This window comes from Oncorhynchus masou, chromosome 25 (genome assembly GCF_036934945.1).
Source record: "Oncorhynchus masou masou isolate Uvic2021 chromosome 25, UVic_Omas_1.1, whole genome shotgun sequence".
Taxonomy (NCBI): domain Eukaryota; kingdom Metazoa; phylum Chordata; class Actinopteri; order Salmoniformes; family Salmonidae; genus Oncorhynchus; species Oncorhynchus masou.
The window spans coordinates 27,933,462-27,953,886 of NC_088236.1; the positions used below are offsets into that span (position 1 = coordinate 27,933,462).

The 20,425-nt window shown below is 45.0% G+C and overlaps 1 protein-coding gene across 5 annotated transcripts in view; it reads left to right on the forward strand.

The window, feature by feature from the left end:
- The window catches only part of LOC135514034 (EMI domain-containing protein 1-like), a 97,986-nt gene that overhangs the window by 55,592 nt on the left and 21,969 nt on the right, over nt 1–20,425 (forward strand). For 3 of the 5 annotated variants that reach the window (XM_064937171.1, XM_064937170.1, XM_064937172.1), the window contains 4 exons: nt 13,073–13,138; nt 14,486–14,596; nt 14,836–14,897; nt 15,181–15,313. In XM_064937171.1, the coding sequence (XP_064793243.1) occupies nt 13,073–13,138; nt 14,486–14,596; nt 14,836–14,897; nt 15,181–15,313 (372 nt within the window). The remainder of the gene's footprint in view (nt 1–13,072; nt 13,139–14,485; nt 14,597–14,835; nt 14,898–15,180; nt 15,314–20,425) is intronic. The other 2 variants (XM_064937173.1, XM_064937175.1) reach the window with 1 other exon arrangement.

Here is a 20,425-nt window from a genome sequence, read left to right on the forward strand (position 1 = left end):
ATAGGGGCCCTGGTCAAAGTAGTATACTAAATAGGGAATAGAGTGTCATTTGGGACTGTCACCCCCCAGGGTAATGAGCAAGGCCAGAGTACAGGGTTCACTGGCCAAGAATTCCCCCAGCGTCATGTTGTTGCAGGGTGTCTTTGTGCAGAAAACCAAAGTGTGTAAAATAGCCCTCATCTCTGTTCTTACCTGGGTTTAAGATCAGTGTTCTTACCTGGGGTTAAGATCAGTGTTCTTACCTGGGGTTAAGATCAGGGTTCTTACCTGGGGTTAAGATCAGTGTTCTTACCTGGGGTTAAGATCAGGGTTCTTACCTGGGGTTAAGATCAGTGTTCTTACCTGGGTTTAAGATCAGGGTTCTTACCTGGGTTTAAGATCAGGGTTCTTACCTGGGGTTAAGATCAGTGTTCTTACCTGGGTTTAAGATCAGTGTTCTTACCTGGGGTTAATAAGATCAGTGTTCTTACCTGGGGTTAATAAGATCAGTGTTCTTACCTGGGGTTAAGATCAGTGTTCTTACCTGGGGTTAAGATCAGGGTTCTTACCTGGGGTTAATAAGATCAGTGTTCTTACCTGGGGTTAAGATCAGTGTTCTTACCTGGGGTTAAGATCAGTGTTCTTACCTGGGGTTAATAAGATCAGTGTTCTTACCTGGGGTTAATAAGATCAGTGTTCTTACCTGGGGTTAAGATCAGTGTTCTTACCTGGGGTTAATAAGATCAGTGTTCTTACCTGGGGTTAAGATCAGGGTTCTTACCTGGGGTTTAAGATCAGTGTTCTTACCTGGGGTTAAGATCAGTGTTCTTACCTGGGGTTTAAGATCAGTGTTCTTACCTGGGGTTAAGATCAGTGTTCTTACCTGGGGTTAAGATCAGTGTTCTTACCTGGGGTTAATAAGATCAGTGTTCTTACCTGGGGTTAAGATCAGGGTTTTTACCTGGGGTTAAGATCAGTGTTCTTACCTGGGGTTAATAAGATCAGTGTTCTTACCTGGGGTTAAGATCAGTGTTCTTACCTGGGGTTAAGATCAGTGTTCTTACCTGGGGTTAATAAGATCAGTGTTCTTACCTGGGGTTAAGATCAGGGTTTTTACCTGGGGTTTAAGATCAGTGTTCTTACCTGGGGTTTAAGATCAGTGTTCTTACCTGGGGTTAAGATCAGTGTTCTTACCTGGGGTTAAGATCAGTGTTCTTACCTGGGGTTAATAAGATCAGTGTTCTTACCTGGGGTTAAGATCAGGGTTCTTACCTGGGGTTTAAGATCAGTGTTCTTACCTGGGGTTAAGATCAGTGTTCTTACCTGGGGTTAATAAGATCAGTGTTCTTACCTGGGGTTAAGATCAGGGTTCTTACCTGGGGTTTAAGATCAGTGTTCTTACCTGGGGTTAAGATCAGTGTTCTTACCTGGGGTTTAAGATCAGTGTTCTTACCTGGGGTTAAGATCAGTGTTCTTACCTGGGGTTAAGATCAGTGTTCTTACCTGGGGTTAATAAGATCAGTGTTCTTACCTGGGGTTAAGATCAGGGTTTTTACCTGGGGTTTAAGATCAGTGTTCTTACCTGGGGTTAAGATCAGTGTTCTTACCTGGGGTTAAGATCAGGGTTCTTACCTGGGGTTAAGATCAGTGTTCTTACCTGGGTTTAAGATCAGTGTTCTTACCTGGGGTTAAGATCAGGGTTTTTACCTGGGGTTTAAGATCAGTGTTCTTACCTGGGGTTAAGATCAGTGTTCTTACCTGGGGTTAAGATCAGGGTTCTTACCTGGGGTTAAGATCAGTGTTCTTACCTGGGGTTAAGATCAGGGTTCTTACCTGGGGTTAAGATCAGGGTTCTTACCTGGGGTTAAGATCAGTGTTTTTACCTGGGGTTAAGATCAGGGTTCTTACCTGGGTTTAAGATCAGTGTTCTTACCTGGGGTTAAGATCAGGGTTCTTACCTGGGTTTAAGATCAGGGTTCTTACCTGGGTTTAAGATCAGTGTTCCTACCTGGGTTTAAGATCAGTGTCTTACCTGGGTTTAAGATCAGGGTTCTTAGAATAAAAGCTACAAACTTTCCTTTTCTCACAGTTTTCAAAAATGTTCAAGCCAAGAGTGCAATACACGACATGCCTTTTAAGGCACTTCTAATAACTGTGTGTATATTTACTATGTATTGTCAAATTTAGCTAATCAATTCCTCAGTGGGTGTGATTTTGTTTTAGAATTTATGCATCGTGAGCATGGACTTCATATCTGTTAGGAGTGTGTATTGGAGGTGAAGTCAGGTGCAGGAGAGCAGAGTGTAGTGAACAGGCACACTATTTATTCCGGTCCAAAATGACAGCACAAAGTAACATAAAATGTGCCCGAACACGGAGCATAGACAAAAAGTCGTGCGCGTAACAATATCCACAATTCCAAAATACACGTAACACAAACAATCTTACACAAAGACATGATGGGGAACAGAGGAATAAATACATACGGATTGATTGGGGAATGAAAACCAGGTGTGCAGAGAACAAGACAAAACAAATGGATACATGAAAAATGGAGTGGCGATGGCTAGAAAGCTGGTGACGTCGACCTCCGAACGCCGCTCGAACAAGGAGAGGAGCCGACTTTGGTGGATGTCGTGACAATATCTCATTGCGAAGTATTAATACATAGTAATGTATAGTAATGCACAGGATCGGAGCTGCTCTGTACTTGCTGTGTCCAACCTCAGTGAGCAGGGAAAGGCTGTGGTTATATGTGTCTGTGTATGTGGTTTTATCTGTGGCCATGTATGTGGTTATATCTGTGGCTGTGTCAGTGGTTATATCTGTGGTTACATCTGTGGTTATATCTGTGGCTGTGGCTGTGTCTGTGGTTATATCTGTGGCTGTGTCTGTGGTTATATCTGTGGTTATATCTGTGGTTATATATGTGGCTGTGTCTGTGGTTATATCTGTGGCGGTGTCTATGGTTATATCTGTGGTTATATTTCAGCTCACTGGTCACCATAGCGGCAACATCCGTAGCACGCGCTCCAGCAAGTATTTTTCACTGGTCATCCCCGAAGCCAACTCCTCCTTTGGCCGCCTTTCCTTCCAGTTCTCTGCTGCCAATGACTGGAACAAATTGCAAAAATCACTGAAGCTGGAGTCTTGTATCTCCCTCACTAACTTTAAGCACCAGCTGTCAGAGCAGCTTACCGATCATTGCACCTGTACATAGCCCATCTGTAAATAGCCCACCCAACTACCTCAACCCATTTTGTTATTTATTTTTTTGCTCCTTTGCACCCCAATATCTCTACTTGCACATTCATATTCTGCACATCTATCACTCCAGTGTTTAATTGTTAAATTGTAATTATTTCGCCACTATGGCCTATTTATTGCCTTACCTCCCTAATCTTACTACATTTGCACACACTGTATATAGACTTTTCTATTGTGTCATTGACTGTACGTTTGTTTATCCCATGTGTAATTCTGTGTTGTTGTTCGTGTCACACTGCTTTGCTCTATCTTGGCCAGGTCGCAGTTGTAAATGAGAACTTGTTCTCAACTGGCCTACCTGGTTAAATAAAGGTGAAATATATACATATATCTTTTTTAAATATATATATATATATATCTTTGTCTGTGGTTATATCTGTGGCTGTGTCTGTGGTTATATCTGTGGCTATGGAGATGGTGTGTGTATGGAAGTGAGTAGGCAGGCCGATTCCTGGACCCAGTTATTTTTGGAACACTTGTTTGTTGAGCCGTTTGTGGCTGTGTGTTGGCTGAGAGGACTGGGTTTTAATTGCTGTGCTGTGTCAGAACAAGAAGGGAGGATGTCACAGACAGTCCCTCCCTGTCACTCTAAACACACAACAGAGGATAGTGTGGTTTCACCCAGGCACTGTCAGTAGTACAATGCTCCTGGTTTTAAGGGTCTCCCTGGTGACCATTAAAGGGGAATGAGGGGAGGGGAGGAGGAGGGAAGGGAGGAGGAGGGAGGGGAGGAGGAGGAGGGAGGGAATGCTAAGACACATCACAGGACAATACTCTTCTTGGGTTCAGAGAGAGAGAGAGACATTTCCTCAGTGAAAACAATGTACTGAGCAAATGTCACATTGGCGTTTTACTAAATTATCGTACAACAAACTGCATATTCATCCTGCACACCCTAATTTGACAAACAAACAAACCAAAACAAAGGCAAAATCTTGTCATGCTTTGTTGATTTCCAAAAAGATTTTGACTCAATTTGCCATGAGGGTCTGCTATACAAATTGATGGAAAGCGGTGTTGGTGGGAAAACATACAACATTATAAATCCATGTACACAAACAACAACTGTGAGACAGGGATGCAGCTTCAGCCCCACCCTCTTCAACGTATATATCAACGAATTGGCAAATTAGAACTAGAACAGGCTGCAGCACCCGGCCTCACCCTACTACAATCTGAAGTCAAATGTCTACTGTTTGCTGATGATCTGGTGCTTCTGTCCTTGTCCAAGGAAGGCCTATAGCAGCACCTAGATCTTCTGCACAGATTAATTCAGACCTGGGCCCTGATAGTAAATCTCAGTAAGACAAAAATAATGGTGTTCCAAAAAAGGTCCAGTTGCCAGGACCACTAATACAAATTCCATGTAGACACCGTTGCCATAGAGCAGAATAAAATGATACATACTTCGGCCTAAACATCAGCACCACGGATAACTTTCACATGGCTGTGAATGATCTGAGAGACAAGGAGAGACAATTCAACATCCCAATTAGGATCTGGCTAAAAATACTTGAATCAGTAATAGAACCCATTATCCTTTATGGCTGCGAGGTCTGAGGTCTGGTCACCAACCAAGAATTCACAAAATGGGACAAACCAAATTGAGACTCTACATGTAGAATTCTGCAAAAACATCCTCAAATATCAAAAATATATCACAATCCAGAAAAGAGCCATTAAATTCTACAACCACCTAAAAGGAGGCAATTCCCAAACCTTCCATTACAAACCCATCATCTACAGAGAGATTAACCTAGAAAAGAGTCCCCTAAGCAAGCTGGTCCTGGGGCTCTGTTCACAAACACTAACAGACCCCACAGAGCCCCAGGAGAGCAACAGCAACACAAGCAGACCCAACCAAGTCATGAGAAGACAAAAAGATAATTACTTGACACATTGGATAGAATTTACCAAAGAGCAAACTGGAATGCTATTTGGCCCTAAATAGAGAGTACACAGTGGCAGAATATCTGACCACTGTGACTGACCCAAAATTAAGGAAAGCTTTGACTACAGACTCAATGAGAATAGCCTTGCTATTGAGAGAGGCCATTGTAGGCAGACCTGGTTCTCAAGAGAAGACAGGCTATGTGCACACTGCTCACAAAATGTATGAACATATTAGAGATACATATTTCCCTCAGATTACAAAGACCCACAAAGAATTTGAAAACAAATCCAATTTTGATAAATTCCCATATGAATTGGGTGAAATATCATAATGTGTCATCACAGCAGCAAGATTTGTGACCTTTTGCCACAAGAAAAGGGCAACAACAAACACCATTGTAAATACAACCCATAATTATGTTTATTTATTTTCCCTTTCGTACTTTTACAATTTGCACATTGTTATAACACTGTACATAGCCATAATATGCCATTTTAAATCTCTCTATTCCTCTGAAACTTTTGTGAGTGTAATGTTACTGTTAATTTTTTAAATTGTTGATTTAACATATGTGTCCTATGCCAATATATCTTTTTGAATTTAATTGACAGAGGAGGGAGAGGGTGATGAGGGAGGCGTCTGCATGCAGGTCAGCTGGGGTCACGAGACGGGGGCATGAAAGGAAGGAGATTTTATAGTTTTCCAATGTTTTTGTGTCTGTCTTAATAAAAAGTGATGTTGGGATTCGGTAACGTCAGCCTTTGCCTCACGTATTTATTGGACATCTGTTACTTTCAAGCGGAGGAAATGTTTAAAAAGCGTAGAGCGAATTTGTGGTGCAGCCCATCCCAACCGCACACCGTCTCAAACGCAGCATGCTTCATTTCCCCAGATGTGCCTGCTGCTAATGTTTGCCACTTTACACAGACCACAGCGTTGTTTGTTTTCACGGCACCAAGATAATTGTTTCCATTGTGCCGTACACTAACAATCCCTATGTTTTGGGGGATGAAGGGGAGAGCATTGTCTTATTATGTTTCTACTTTTAAACTCCGCTTTTTTAAACCATGTTTAGCCTTGCATTTTCACATCTGTTTGTTGGAATATAGGATTTCAGAATAGTTTTATTTCCTGTGGCTTGCTCTATGAACACACCCAGTTGTTGTTGTTGTGGGCATCCAGACATCATGTTGGTGAGATGAAACTTACTGAGAGGACTGACAGAATGCTGAAGCAGATAAGAGAAAAAAAGAAAGGGATATTTTGGAGAGAGAAATAAAGTGGTCAGGCAGCAAGAGACGGAGGTACTGTAGTTAGTTACTCAAAGGTCAGAGGGGAAGTGAGGGGAGAGAGAGATTATGAAACAGCTCATGGTTTCTGTATTCACTATTATAGTCATTATTATTTATGAGAGCGCCTTGGAGCGATTCTCAGCAGTGAAAACTGTCAGGGGGGGCCAGAGGACTGCACTCCAGTGTAGGTAACCACAGACCAGGCAGTTGGGAAATAATAACCAGAGGGTCAGAGAGGAGTGGAAGGAGAAGTGGGAGGGGAGCGAAATCAAGTTAAAGGCTGTCCATAGCAACCAGTCAGTCGGACAGGGTCCCAGTAGCAGCAGATGTAAATGTTCTAGACTGACAGATGAACAGACAGACAGGCAGGCAGGCAGATAGACACCAGTGCAGCATACAGCCAGGTCAGGCTCTACTCTGTAGTTGTAGACTGCTGCCTGCCAGGGAGAAGGTGGGGGGGGCAACCAGGCTCCACAGAGCCGTCTGGGACCCTGCCCCTGCCATCAGCCTCGCCACAGGTATGGGAGAGAGAGGGAGGGAGAGGGAGAGGGGGCAGGAGAGAGGAAGAGAGAGGGCAGAAGGAGGCGGGAGATTAGAGGTCCGTCTGCGTGCACATCTGGATGGAATAGATGAGCTGACAGGGCTGACAGACCAGCACTACACTACTGTAGGAACTTGTGTGTACGTGCGTGTGCACGGGAGCTTGTGCGCGTGTATGGATGCGTGTGTGTGTTTGTGTGTTTGGCTGTGCTCCATATTATGGGACAGCTTGGGCATGGGCTGCTTTAGGGTTAGTGCCACCCTGCTGAGTCTGTCTGTCTACTCTGTAGAGGCCAGGTGAAGGTAAACTCAGCGATATGACGTAGGTGCATAAAGTAAACAGCATAGTGGGTCAATTTCTGCAACAACTAAGAGTGTTGAAGTGCAAGGCTAAACTCCCCACTGTTTTGGTCCCGTACTAATCTCTCGTGGACAGATTCATGTGTAAATGGGAAGTGACTACTTTTGAAGATTTTTACTTCTGGGTGACCGAGATTAGTCCCGTACCTACCACGCTCTAACAGCATCGAAGTGAACCCATGCACATGCGCAGACACTGTGTGTGACAGTGAAGTCTTGCATCTTACTTATCGCAATTTCTGCAGTGGTACTCGTGGCAATGTAATTTAGCTGAGTCAACCCTTATCATCTTAACTGGAATCAGAACACACAGGTGTGTTCTAGAACAAGAGGAAAGCATTAGAATGAAGTCAGTAACTGCAACCACACAAGTTCCAACACTCCATTGAGTGGCCAGGCAAAGTGTTTGTTAAAGATCCCAGGCAGTCTTAGTCTGTTCTCAGACCCATTAGCGATGGAGTTATGAAGGTCTAGTCTAGTGGAGGGAGGGGGGGGTGTCTGGAGGCCAGGGATCTCCTGTCTGACTGTCTGGTCTGCCAGCCGGCCTGCTGGTGTTGACTGATGAAGTGAGATGTGTCTGTAGGAGGTGAGAGCCCCTCCCTGACCCCCCCCCCCACCACTCCACCCCTCACCTCAGGGTCCTAAAGGCCACGTCTGGTTTCAGTTGCAGTTTGGCTGGCACAACACCTCTGCAGCAGGTCTGCTCACAACAACAGCCTTAGCAGTGTGTGTTTGTGTGTGTAGCCAAATATGTGTGAGTGTCCGTGGAAAGACTCTCTGAGCTTAACCTACCCTTATAGTGAATTCTGGAGATAGTCCATGTTGGCCTAAGGACCCCCCTTCCCCTTCCCCATACAACTGCCCCTAATTACAGAGTCCCACAGGAACCCAGCGGGCACTGCAGTGTGAGAAGAAATTGTGGGCCTCACCACTGCAGGCTGAGGTGGGGGGTCACTGGAGAGTGGCAGTTCATGATGTAGGCCACCCCTCCCTCTCAGCCAATCACCTAATAAAAGCAAAGCCGGAATCCTGGGAAAGCACTATAAACGCTGGGGTGCAAGGGCAGTTTTGGGTTGGCCCACTGAAGATGAGTCTCGGGTTGGTCACAGTGACGATACCATGGTCCCAATGCAATTTGGGAGATGGAAGCCATGTGTGGAGAGAGAGCAAGAGAGAGAGCGAATGAGAGGAGGCAGAGAGACAGAGAGAACTGGAGGAGCATCACCCAAACTTGTTATCATATCCCCTTTTTAGTCACACTAATAAACCAGTGAAACTGCTGGGTCAGAACTCATAGACAAAGGGTAGCCAGCCACTCTGTAAGGAATATTCGCAGGATCATAATTTTGTCTAAGAGGAATGCATCTACAGATGCATCCAAATCTTTGTCCACATGTACCAGTGGTCTTTAGTCTTCATGAAGGCTTCAACAGCAGCGTGACAGATAAAAACTCCCTGGCCTGGCTGGTCAGCAGCACCCGATCACTCTCTGAGCAGACAGAGATGGATCAGATCAGGACGATTCCTCCCCTCCCCAGCCCGGCCCAGCCCTGTGTTGACTGGATGGTCTGTGTCCACAGCTGCTCGCCGCTCCCTCAGACCCCATACCTCCTTCTGGGAACCTCTGGCTCTGAGCTAAACCAGTCTTATGAAACTCAAGCTAAAGGAGGAGGAGGAGAAGGTGTAGCCAGAGCCCCAGTCCCCTCTGACAGAGTTCATTCTCAGGTTCTGACCTGTGCTGTGGTAAAATCACATAGTTTAAATGTACTCCTCGTTGTTGATTAAACTCCATCAAGGCCACCACTGAGACGAGATGTGTGTGAGCTTGCATATAATCACCCTCCCACCATTACAGACCATATGTATTGAGAAACAAAGAGACATTTTAGCCATAGAAATACCTCCAGAAGACAGGCCTTCCAAGCACGAGGGCTGTCTGTCTGCACATGGCTACGTCTTTTGCATATCAAAGAGAGAATAAATAAACAAGGGCAAATAATGAGCTAAGGAGAGGGAGCCTAGAGTGAGTTGGAGCATTAATGGGCTCTGTAAAGAAAAGAAGGAGGAAATGTGCTCTCTGGGCAGGCTAGGCTGGCTGGGCTGGCTGCAGAATGGTCTGGTTTATTTTCACTGGGAAAGTAACACTGGAGGACTGACCTTGGACCATTAAACACACACACACACGCACGCACGCACGCACACACACACACACACACACACACACACACACACACGTTTGTTGTACTATCCTTAAGGGGACCAAAAGATGTATTCCCTACCCCCTAACCTTAACCTTAACCCTTAATGTACACTACCGTTCAAAAGAGTGGGGTCACTTAGAAATGCCCTTGTTTTTGAAAGAAAAGCTTATTTTTTGTCCATTAAAATAACATCAAATTGATCAGCAATACAATGTAGACATTGTTAATGTTGTAAATGACTATTGTAGCTGGAAACTGCTGATTTTGATTGGAATATCTACATAGGCGTACAGAGGCCCATTGTCATCAACCATCACTCCTGTGTTCTCTTTGGCACGTTGTGTTAGCTAATCCAAGTTTATTATTATTATTTATTTATTTTTCACCCCCTTTTTCTCCCCAATTTTCATAGTATCCAATTGGTAGTAGTTACAGTCTTGTCTCATCGCTGCAACTCCCGTACGGACTCAGGAGAGGCAAAGGTCAAGAGCCATGCGTCCTCCGAAACACAACCCAACCAAGCCACACTGCTTCTTGACACAATGCCCATCCAACCCGGAAGCCAGCCGCACCAATGTGTCGGAGGAAACCTCATACAACTGGCGACCGTGTCAGTGTGCACTGCGCATAGCCCGCATCAGGAGTCGCTAGTGCATGATGAGACAAGGACATCCCTGCAGGCCAGACCCTCCCTAACCCAGACGATGCTGGGCCAATTGTGCACCGCCCCTTGGGCCACCCGGTCGCGGCCGGCTGTGACAGAGCTTGGACTCGAACCAGAATCTCTAGTGGTACAGCTAGCACTGCGATGTAGTCCCTTAGATCACTGCGCCACTCGGGAGGCCAAAAGTTTATAATTTTAAAAGGCTAATTGATCATTAGAAAACACCTTTTGCTTAAAACTGTTGTCCTGATTAAAGAAGCAATAAAACTGGTCTTCTTTAGACTAGTTGAGTGTCTGGAGCATCAGCATTTGTGGGTTCGATTACAGGCTCAAAACTTTCTTCTGAAACTCATCAGTCTATTCTTGTTCTGAGAAATGAAGACTATTCCATGTGAAAATTGCCAAGAAACTGAAGATCTCGTACAACGCTGTGTACTACTCCCTTCACAGAACAGAGCAAACTGGTTCTAATCAGAATAGAAAGAGGAGTGGAGGTCTCGGTGCACAACTGAGCAAGAGGACAAGTACATTGGAGTGTCTAGTTTGAGAAACAGACACCTCACAAGTCCCTATCAATGTCTACACTGTATTTCGGATTCAGTTGATGTTATTTTAATGGAAAAAAATGTGCTTTTCTTTCAAAAACAAGGACATTTCTAAGTGACCCCAAACTTTTGAATGGTAGTGTATATGTATATTTATATTTCAGACTTTTTCTGGATTATGTGTGTATCGTTTTTTTTTTATTGCTAGGTATTACTACATTTCACTACACCTGTGATAACATATGCAAATCTGTGTACACGACCAATGAACATTGATTTAATATGACACACACACACACACACACACACACACACACACACACACACACACACACACACACACACACACACACACACACACACACACACACACACACACACACACACACACACACACACACACACACACACACACACACACACACACAAGCCTGCTGGTTGGTGAGACTTTGTCTCACAGGAAGAGGATGGCTCCCAGCCCCCTCTCCCTGTGACTGTGTGCTGTCAGGGGCCTCCCCCGGACTGCCATGGAGGGCCCTCAGGGGCTGCTTAAAGGGTGTTGGAGGGAGTTATTTTGGTAACTACAGTCACAGAGGGGGTAGGCATTATGCTCCTACTGCCAGTACTGACACACACACACGGAACAGAGCAAATGGAATGGCATCAAACACCTGGAAACCATGTGTTTGGTGTATTTAATACTGTTCCAATGATTCCACTCCAGTCATTACCACGAGCCTGTTCTCCCCAATAAAGGTGCAACCAACCTCCTGTGACACACACACTCAGAGCTGTGGATAATTGTATAACACTAATGAGATTTTAATTAACCCTGACACAGCAGTGGTGTGACCTTCACCCCTCTCCTTCTGTCTCCTGAGAGAGTTTCACCAGGCAGGCCAGGCCAGTGGGGAGGAAATGACTTGTCAGTGTTTGTAAACAGTGGAAAACTCCCCCTTGTGCTGTGCTCTGTGTCCTGTCCTCTCCTGTCAGCCACAGAGCCTGGAACCAGACACAGAGCTGATGTGAGGACAACCTCTCCTCTCTCCACAGGGGTCTCTTCTAATGAAGAGCTCTGATTCAAACCTTGATTAGGGCCCAGAGCATCACAGGTCAATGGTCAAATGCACTCAGGCAAGTCTCTCTGACCCCCCCCCCCTTTTAGCCAAGAAAGAGAGAGAGAGAGAGAGAGAGAGAGAGAGAGGGAGAGAGAGAGGGAGAGACCAGTCACAAGCCCCCGACATTGTTACTCTTGGCCCAGATGAATAGATCACACTCAGCACATCCAAATCAACACACACTGCTTCACAGACACTGTCTATGGGAATATAGGGAATAAGTTGACTTGTTATCCTGTGATTTCTCAAACTTGAGACATGGACAGGCAGAGTGAATGAAAGAGAGAGTGAGAGAATGGAAGTTGGGTTGTGTGGGGGATGGTTGTCTGAGTGCCAGAGCCAGCTGAACGTTTCATACAATGTGTTTAAGTGTGGGAGGGTGGATCTTGGCACGTGAATGGTCTATAATCTAAAGAGAAAAGAAGTGCTGTCTGTCGGAAAGGGAGTCTGGGTTAGAGGTGCCTTCAGTGCGTTCTGCAGCAGGGGTATATTATCAATTCCGAGCCTATTTGAAATCGGACACTGTCATCAATATTACCTGGTCTCCATAGGACATCTCCCCTACCATACGCACACACACACACCCTCACATAGACAGGCAGACAGACGGACATGGAGCAGAACGAAGACTGTGTTATTTCCCCACTCGAAGTTCGCCGCTAATTTTGCATTCTTACTGAAATGGAAGATAGGGCTTTTAGCAGTACATCTTTACACATTCCTCAGAACATACCATTGATTTACAGTCTCAGCTCGAACCTTGTTTCATTTCCACATGCGCTAGTAGTAGCCCACTGAGAAAGCCTTTCAACCCAAAACATAGAAAATCAAATCCACAAAGATTGAGGGCAAGTGTCTGGAGCAGGACCCATTTACACTGTTGATTTCCCTTTCTCCTTCTCTCTCTTTATGGGCACTAACTCTTTCTGTTGTGCTCTTCTGTCCTCTTTTGCTTTCTCCCACTGAACTCTGAACAGGACATGAACTCTTTGAACTGTATTTCTGTCTGTGCTGTCACTGACAAGCATCAGTAGCACATAATATATATTACAGTAAGTGTGGCTGACTGTGTGAATGACAGAGAGAGATTGAGTGAGCTCAGGCAGTGTTGGCCAGTGGTTTGCAGTGTGTTTGGCTCCAGCTGACTCTGAGAAGAGGTGTTGGCTGGCGTCTAACGAGGTGCTGAACCCAGACTCTTGTTTGTGTCCGCAGAACCTGGGTCATACAGACACAACAACACTAACACACACAGAGGAGACAGTGTGGAACTCCACAAAGGTCTGCCCATTTAAAACATCCCCAACCCACAGGAACACAAACTCCCACAGATAGAACAGAGCACTCAGAGCTGAAACTGTTTTTATATTCAATCAAATCATACCAACATGAAAGCAGTTTGGCCAAGTGTAGCTTTTGTTGTGTGTGAATTTGATACAATTGCAGTGTACAAATCATTTGATCACTCTTTTGTTGCTGAGAATCTTTCTGCACAGCAGGAAATGCAAACTTGTAGTGTATTCAAGGTATAAAAAGGCTTCTAAAGTTTGTAATTTTCCCTTTAAAATGCCAGACTTGATTAAGAAAAATGTATCCATTAATTATAATCCAAATAATAATTCACATTTCCTGTTGTTGCAGGATTATTTCCTTGCTGTAGCAAACTGTCTCAAATTAAGATCCTACTTCTGTAGGATGTTTACAGTATGCTATTTGGTATTTTATTAGGATCCCCATTAGCTGTTGCTATAGCAGTAGCTACTCTTCCTGGTGTCCTCACAAAATATGAAACATGACATAATACAGAAAATAGACAAGAATAGCTCAAGGACAGAACTAAATAAATTAAAACAAGAACAATATAACTGAAAGGTTCTGTACTGACTCAATAGTGACTCAATTCAGTAGCACTAGACTATGAGTTATACACTCATATCAGTACATACATACACATCAAATAATTAGTTTAAATAGGGGAGAGGAGTTGAAGTGCTGTTTTTCAAAGCCAGGTTTGCTGTTCACTTGAGCAATCTGAGATGGAATGGAGTTCCATGCAATCATGGCTCTATGGATGGGATACAGGACAGAGATAAAAGTCACGCCTGCTCTAGCATTATCACCCCTCTTTCTATCCATTCCTCCATCCGTCCATCCCTCTCCCTTGTGTTCCTCACCTGCTAGCCCACCCTGACAGTGGTGTTGGTGAGGTCACCTGGTAGAGAGAAGCTCCCTGTCTCCTTGCAGTCACAGGACGCTAGATAGTTTTTGTCCAGGGCTTTCAGAGCAGAACTCTCTCATGCAGTCCAACTAGCCTGCCACTGTGCTTCATCATAATCAGAATGACAAATCATGTGAATAAAAATAATGGAATAAAAAATGAATACTGAATTGACAAGGGAATATTGGCACCACTGAGCATTCTGAAATTGAGTGAAAATACTTTGTGGGAGGGTTGGTATTTTCTTGTTGATGTGGACTGATTGTGCTGTTGTCTGGAAGCCTCACTGCTTATAAGGGCCATTTGCATGACTGACTTAGTGCATCATAACGGAATGACGACTGTATGAACTCACTGTGTGGTCTACTGAAATGACTCATCTTCAACCTCCCCTTCCTTTTCTGCTACAGAGTCAGGAAACCAGCTGGTGGCTCAGGAGGCGGTGAGGAAGCCGTCCACTCTCCGCCGACCTCTTGCCTCTGCCCGCACAGAAGCAGGAACAGGAGAGCAGCTCTCCACCAGTAAGAACCAGGACCCTAACACTCTCTCATACTGTACTATGACACCTGGAACCATATTTCTCTTTTAAATATCATCAGATTCAGAACACCTGGGATCCAATTTATCTCCTTTACAATGTTTAGCTTTAACACTCAGGCCCCATGTTTCTCATATTCATTGGAGTACATTTTTGGAAGTGCTTTTTGCAGATATCGATACTTGTCCACGTATAGTATTTTTTTCTTTGTCTGTTCTCCAGATTGCCTCAACTGTAGTCGATTCACAGCCCTGACAGACAGACTCCGCTCACTGGAGGAAAAGGTACAGTCATGGACTCCTCTACTGAAAACTGTGCTGCAGCGAGAGGCTACAGTCTCTGATCATGAGTCCATTTGAAAGGCATTGGCATTTCTCTCTCATAGATGAAAACACACATGCACACTACAATAAATTGTAAAGTATTTTATCTGTATTGTCTTTTTCGTTATGTGTCGGAACCCAGTAAGACTAGCTGTCGGCACTGGTGTCGGATAATGGGGATCCTAATGAAAATGTAAATTAAAACATCTCTTCAAATTTCTCTCTTTCCTATTTTATCCAATAGGTCCAAGTGCTGTCCTCTCCTGCCTCCACTTCTCACCGCCACCTACAGGGTGAAGAAGGAACGGCACCGGAGTCTTACTCACAGACAGGGGCTCCACAAACCAAAGGAGCCCCTGGCGAGCAGGGATCCGTAGGTACGTACAAGTCTCCTATACACATGTATGGGCAGGTTTTTAGGAACAACCATGTATTCCTACAGATTTCAGTGAAGCGGGTTATGTTTGATAATTTCTTAGAAAATCACTCTGCACGGCTCTCTTCGTGTGCTGTAATTCGTTCTCCATTGCATCTCAAACAGCTCTCCTCCCCCATATCATATTTCTTCTGTCGCTAAAAGAGAGACGTGCACACGCACGCACGCACGCACGCACGCACGCACGCACACACACACACACACACACACACACACACACACACACACACACACACACACACACACACACACACACACACACACACACACACACACACACACACACACACACACACACACACACACACACACACACACACAGACACTAATTTCCAGTTGTCTGCACTGCTCTCTTTCAGGGTTCTGTTGTGTGGAAAGTGAACACTTCAGGGCATGAAAGCCCTCTCCTTCCCTGGAGCTCAGCCCAGCGTTGGCTGCAGCTAGAAAGATAGAGTGTTCTGCTGGTGCACTTTCAAAAGGCTTTTCAATAGTGTATCAACTTCCATCCAATTACATTCAAATCTGTTTTAGCCAAAGGCTCTCTCAGGTTAAGATCCTCACTGGCCTTCTGAGGCCTGTAGAAGAATGTAAATGCACCATTATGTTTGTCCTGCCACACAGACAATGTTTGTGGGTCAGTCTTAGTAGTTTTGAGAGAGAGAGAAATTATCTGCTCCATGTATACAGTACCAGTCAAAAGTTCTGACACACATACTCATTCAAGGGTTTTTCTTTATTTTACAATTTCTACATTATATAATCATAGTGAAGACATCAAAACTATGAAATAACACATATGGGATCATGTAGTAACCAAAATAGTGTTAAATATATTTAAATTTGAGATTCTTCAAAGTAGCCACCCTTTGCTTTGATGACAGCTTTGCACACTCTTGGCATTCTCTAAACCAGCTTCACCCGGATTGCTTTTTCAACAGTCTTGAAGGAGATCCCACATATGCTGAGTACTTGTTGGCTGCTTTTCCTTCATTCTGCGGTCCAAACTCATCCCAAACCATCTCAATTGGGTGATTGTGGAGGCCAGGTCATCTGATGCAGCACTCCATCACTTTCCATCTTGGTCAAATAGCCCTTACAGGGCCTGGAGATGTGTTGGGTTATTGTCGTGTTGAAAAACAAATGATAGTCCCACTAAGCACAAACCAGATGAGATGGTGTATCTCTGCAGCATGCTGTGGTAGCCATGTTGGTGCTTTGAAATCTAAGTAAATAACTGACAGTGTCACCAGCAAAGCACCTCCACACCAGCACACATCCTCCTCTATGCTTCACAGAGTCAACCACACATGCAGATATTATTCGTTCACCTATTCTGCCTCTCACAAAGACCCAGCGGTTGGAACCAAAAATCTCAAATTGGGACTCATCAGACCGAAGAACAGATTTCCACCAGTCCATTGCTCATGTTTCTTGGCCCAAGCAAGTCTCTTCTTATTATTATTGGTGACCTTTATTTTTTGTATATATTTAACCTTTATTCAACTAAGCAAGCCAGATAATTTACAATGATGTCCTCCCCCTGCCAAACCCGGACGACGCTGGGCCACTTGTGCACTGCCCTATAGGACTCCCAATCACGGCTGGATGTGATACGGCCTGGATTCAAACCAGGGACTATAGTGTCGCCTCTTGCACTATGATGCAGTGCCTTAGACCACTGCGCCACTTGGGAGCCCTTTGGTAGTGGTTTCTTTGCAGCAACTCGACCATGCAGGCCTAATTCACTCAGTCTCCCCTGAAAAGTTGATGTTGAGATGTGTCTGTTACTTGAACTCCGTGAAGCATTTATTTGGGCTGCAATTTCTGAGGCTGGTAACTCTAATGAACTTATCCTCTGCAGCAGAGGTAACTCTGGGTAATCCTTTCCTGTGGCAGTCCTCATGAGAGACAGTTTCATCATAGCGCTTGATGCATTTTGCAACTTTTTTTTTAGCAAGATGGCGCCGATAGAGATGGTCGGCTCACTTCGAGTCCTTAGGCTGACACAAAACAACAGCGCCGCAGAAGGGGCAGATGGAGCGGCCTCCTGGTCAGGATCCGTAGACATGCACATCGCCTACGGCTCCCAAGTATACTACTCACCAATGTCCAGTCTCTTGACAACAAGGTTGATGAAATTCGAGCAAGGGTTGCCTTCCAGAGAGACATCAGAGATTGTAACATTCTCTGTTTCATGGAAACATGGCTCTCTCTGGATATGTTGTTGCTTCATGATTAACGACTCATGGTGTAATCATAACAACATACAGGAACTCAAGTCATTCTGCTCACCCGACCTAGAATTTCTTACAACCAAATGCCGGTCATATTACCTCCCACGAGAATTCTCGTCAGGTATCGTCATAGCTGTGTACATTGCCCCTCAAGCAGACACCAAGATGAACCTCAAGGAACTCCACTGGATTCTATGTAAACTGGAAACCATATATCCTGAGGCTGCATTTATTGTTGCTGGGGATTTTAACAAAGTAAATCTGAGAGCAAGGCTATCTAAATTCTATCAGTATATTAATTGCACTACGCCCGGGGTAATACACTCGATCACTGCTACTCTAACTTCCGCGATGCATACAAATACCTCCCCCAGCCTCTCTTCGGCAAATCCGACTACAACTCCATCTTGCTCCTACTGTCTTATATGCAGAAACTCAAACAGGATGTACTAGAACCATTCAACGCTGGTCTGACCAATCAGAATCCACGCTTCAAGATTGTTTTGATCACGTGGACTGGGATATGTTCCGGTTAGCCTCAGAGAACAACATCGATCTATACGCTGACTCGGTGAGTGAGTTTATAAAGAATGCATTGGAGATGTTGTACCCACTGTGACTATTACACCTACCCTAACCAGAATCCGTGGATGGATGGCGGCATCAGCGCAAAACTGAAAGCGCGAACCACCGCATTTAACCATGGAAAGAGGTCTGGGAATATGGCTGAATATAAACAATATAGTTATTCCCTCCGCAAGGCAATCAAACAAGCGAAATGCCGGTACAGGGACAAAGTGGAGTCGGAATCCAACGGCTCAGACACGAGACGTATGTGGCAGGGTCTACAGGAAATCACGGACTACGAAAAGAAAACCAGCCACGTCACGGACACCGACGTCACGCTTCCAGATAAAGTAAACACCTTCTTTGCCCGCTTCGAGGATAATCCAGTGCCACCGTCGCGGCTCGCTAACAAGGACTGCGCCCACCCCTCTCTCCTTCTCTGTGGCTGATGTGAGTAAAACATTTAAACGTGTGAACCCTCGCAAGACTGCTGGCCCAGACGGCATCCTTAGCCGTGTCCTCAGAGCATGCGCAGACCAGTTGGCTGGTGTGTTTACAGACATATTCAATCGCTCTCTATCCCAGTCTGCTGTCCCCACATTTTTCAAGATGACCACCATTGTTCCTGTACCCAAGTAGGCAAAGATAACTGAACTAAATGACTACCGCCCTGTAGCACTCACTTCTGTCATCATGAAGTGCTTTGGGAGACTAATCAAGGATCATATCACCTCCACCGTACCGGCCACCCTAGACCCACTTCAATTTGCCTATCGCCCCAATAGGTCCACAGACAATGCAATCGCCATCACACTGCACACTGCCCTATCCCATCTGGACAAGAGGAATACCTATGTAAGAATGCTGTTAATTGACTACAGCTCAGCATTCAACACCAGAGTACCCTCCAAGCTCATCATCAAGCTGGAGACCCTGGGTCTCAACCCCACCCTGTGCAATTGGGTCCTGGGCTTTCTGGCGGGCCGCCCCCAGGTGGTGAAGGTAGGAAACAACATCTCCACTTCGCTGACCCTCAACACTGGAGCCTCACAAGGGTGCGTGCTCAGCCCCCTCCTGTACTCCCTGTTCACCCACGACTGCGTGGCCATGCACGCCTCCAACTCAATCATCAAGTTTGCAGATGACACAACAGTAGTGGGCTTGATTACCAACAATGACGAGACAGCCTACAGGGAGGAGGTGAGGGCACTCAGAGTGTGCTGTCAGGAAAATAACCTCTCACTCAACATCAACAAAACAAAGGAGATGATCGTGGACTTCAGGAAACAGCAGAGGGAGCACCCCCCCTATCCACATCGAAGCGATAGCACTGGAGATGGTGGACAGTTTTAAGTTAATTGGCGTACACATCACAGACAAACTTAAATAGTCCACCCACACAGACAGTGTGATGAAGAAGGTGCAACAACACCTCTTCAACCTCAGGAGGCTGAAGAAATTTGGCTTGTCACCCAAAACTCAGACAAACTTTTACAGATGCACAATCGAGAGCATCCTTCCAGGCTGTATCACAGCACGGCAACTGCACTGCCCTCAACCGCAAGGCTCTCCAGAGGGTAGTGTGGTCTGCACAACACATCACCGGGGGCAAACTACCTGCCCTCCATGACACCTACAGCACCCGATGTCACAGGAAGGCCAAAAAGACAACAACCACCTGAGCCACTGCCTGTTCGCACCGTTACCATCCCACTAGTCACTTTAGACAATGCCACTTTAAATAATGCCACTTCAATAATGTTTACATATCTTACATTACTCATATGATATGTATATACTCTATTGCACCTTGCCTATGCCGGCTCGGCCATCGCCCATCCATATATCTATATACTGTATACATATTCTCATTCACCCCTTTAGATTTGTGTGTATTAGGCAGTTGTTGGGAAATTGTTAGATTACTTGTTAGATATTACTGCACTGTTGGAACTAGTGGCACAAGCATCTCGCTACACTCACATTAACATCTTCTAACCATGTGTATGTGACCAATAATATTTGAGTTGATTTGATTTGAAGAAGTAATTTCTCTTTGCTTATTTGAGTTGTTCTTGCTGTAATATGGACTTGGTCTTTTACCAAATAGGTCTATATTCTGTATACCTCCCCCTACCCTGTCACAACTCAACGGATAGCCTCAAATGCATTAGGAAGGGGAAGGAAATCCACAAATTAACTTTAAACAAGGCACCCCTGTTAATTGAAATGCATTCCAGGTGACTACCTCA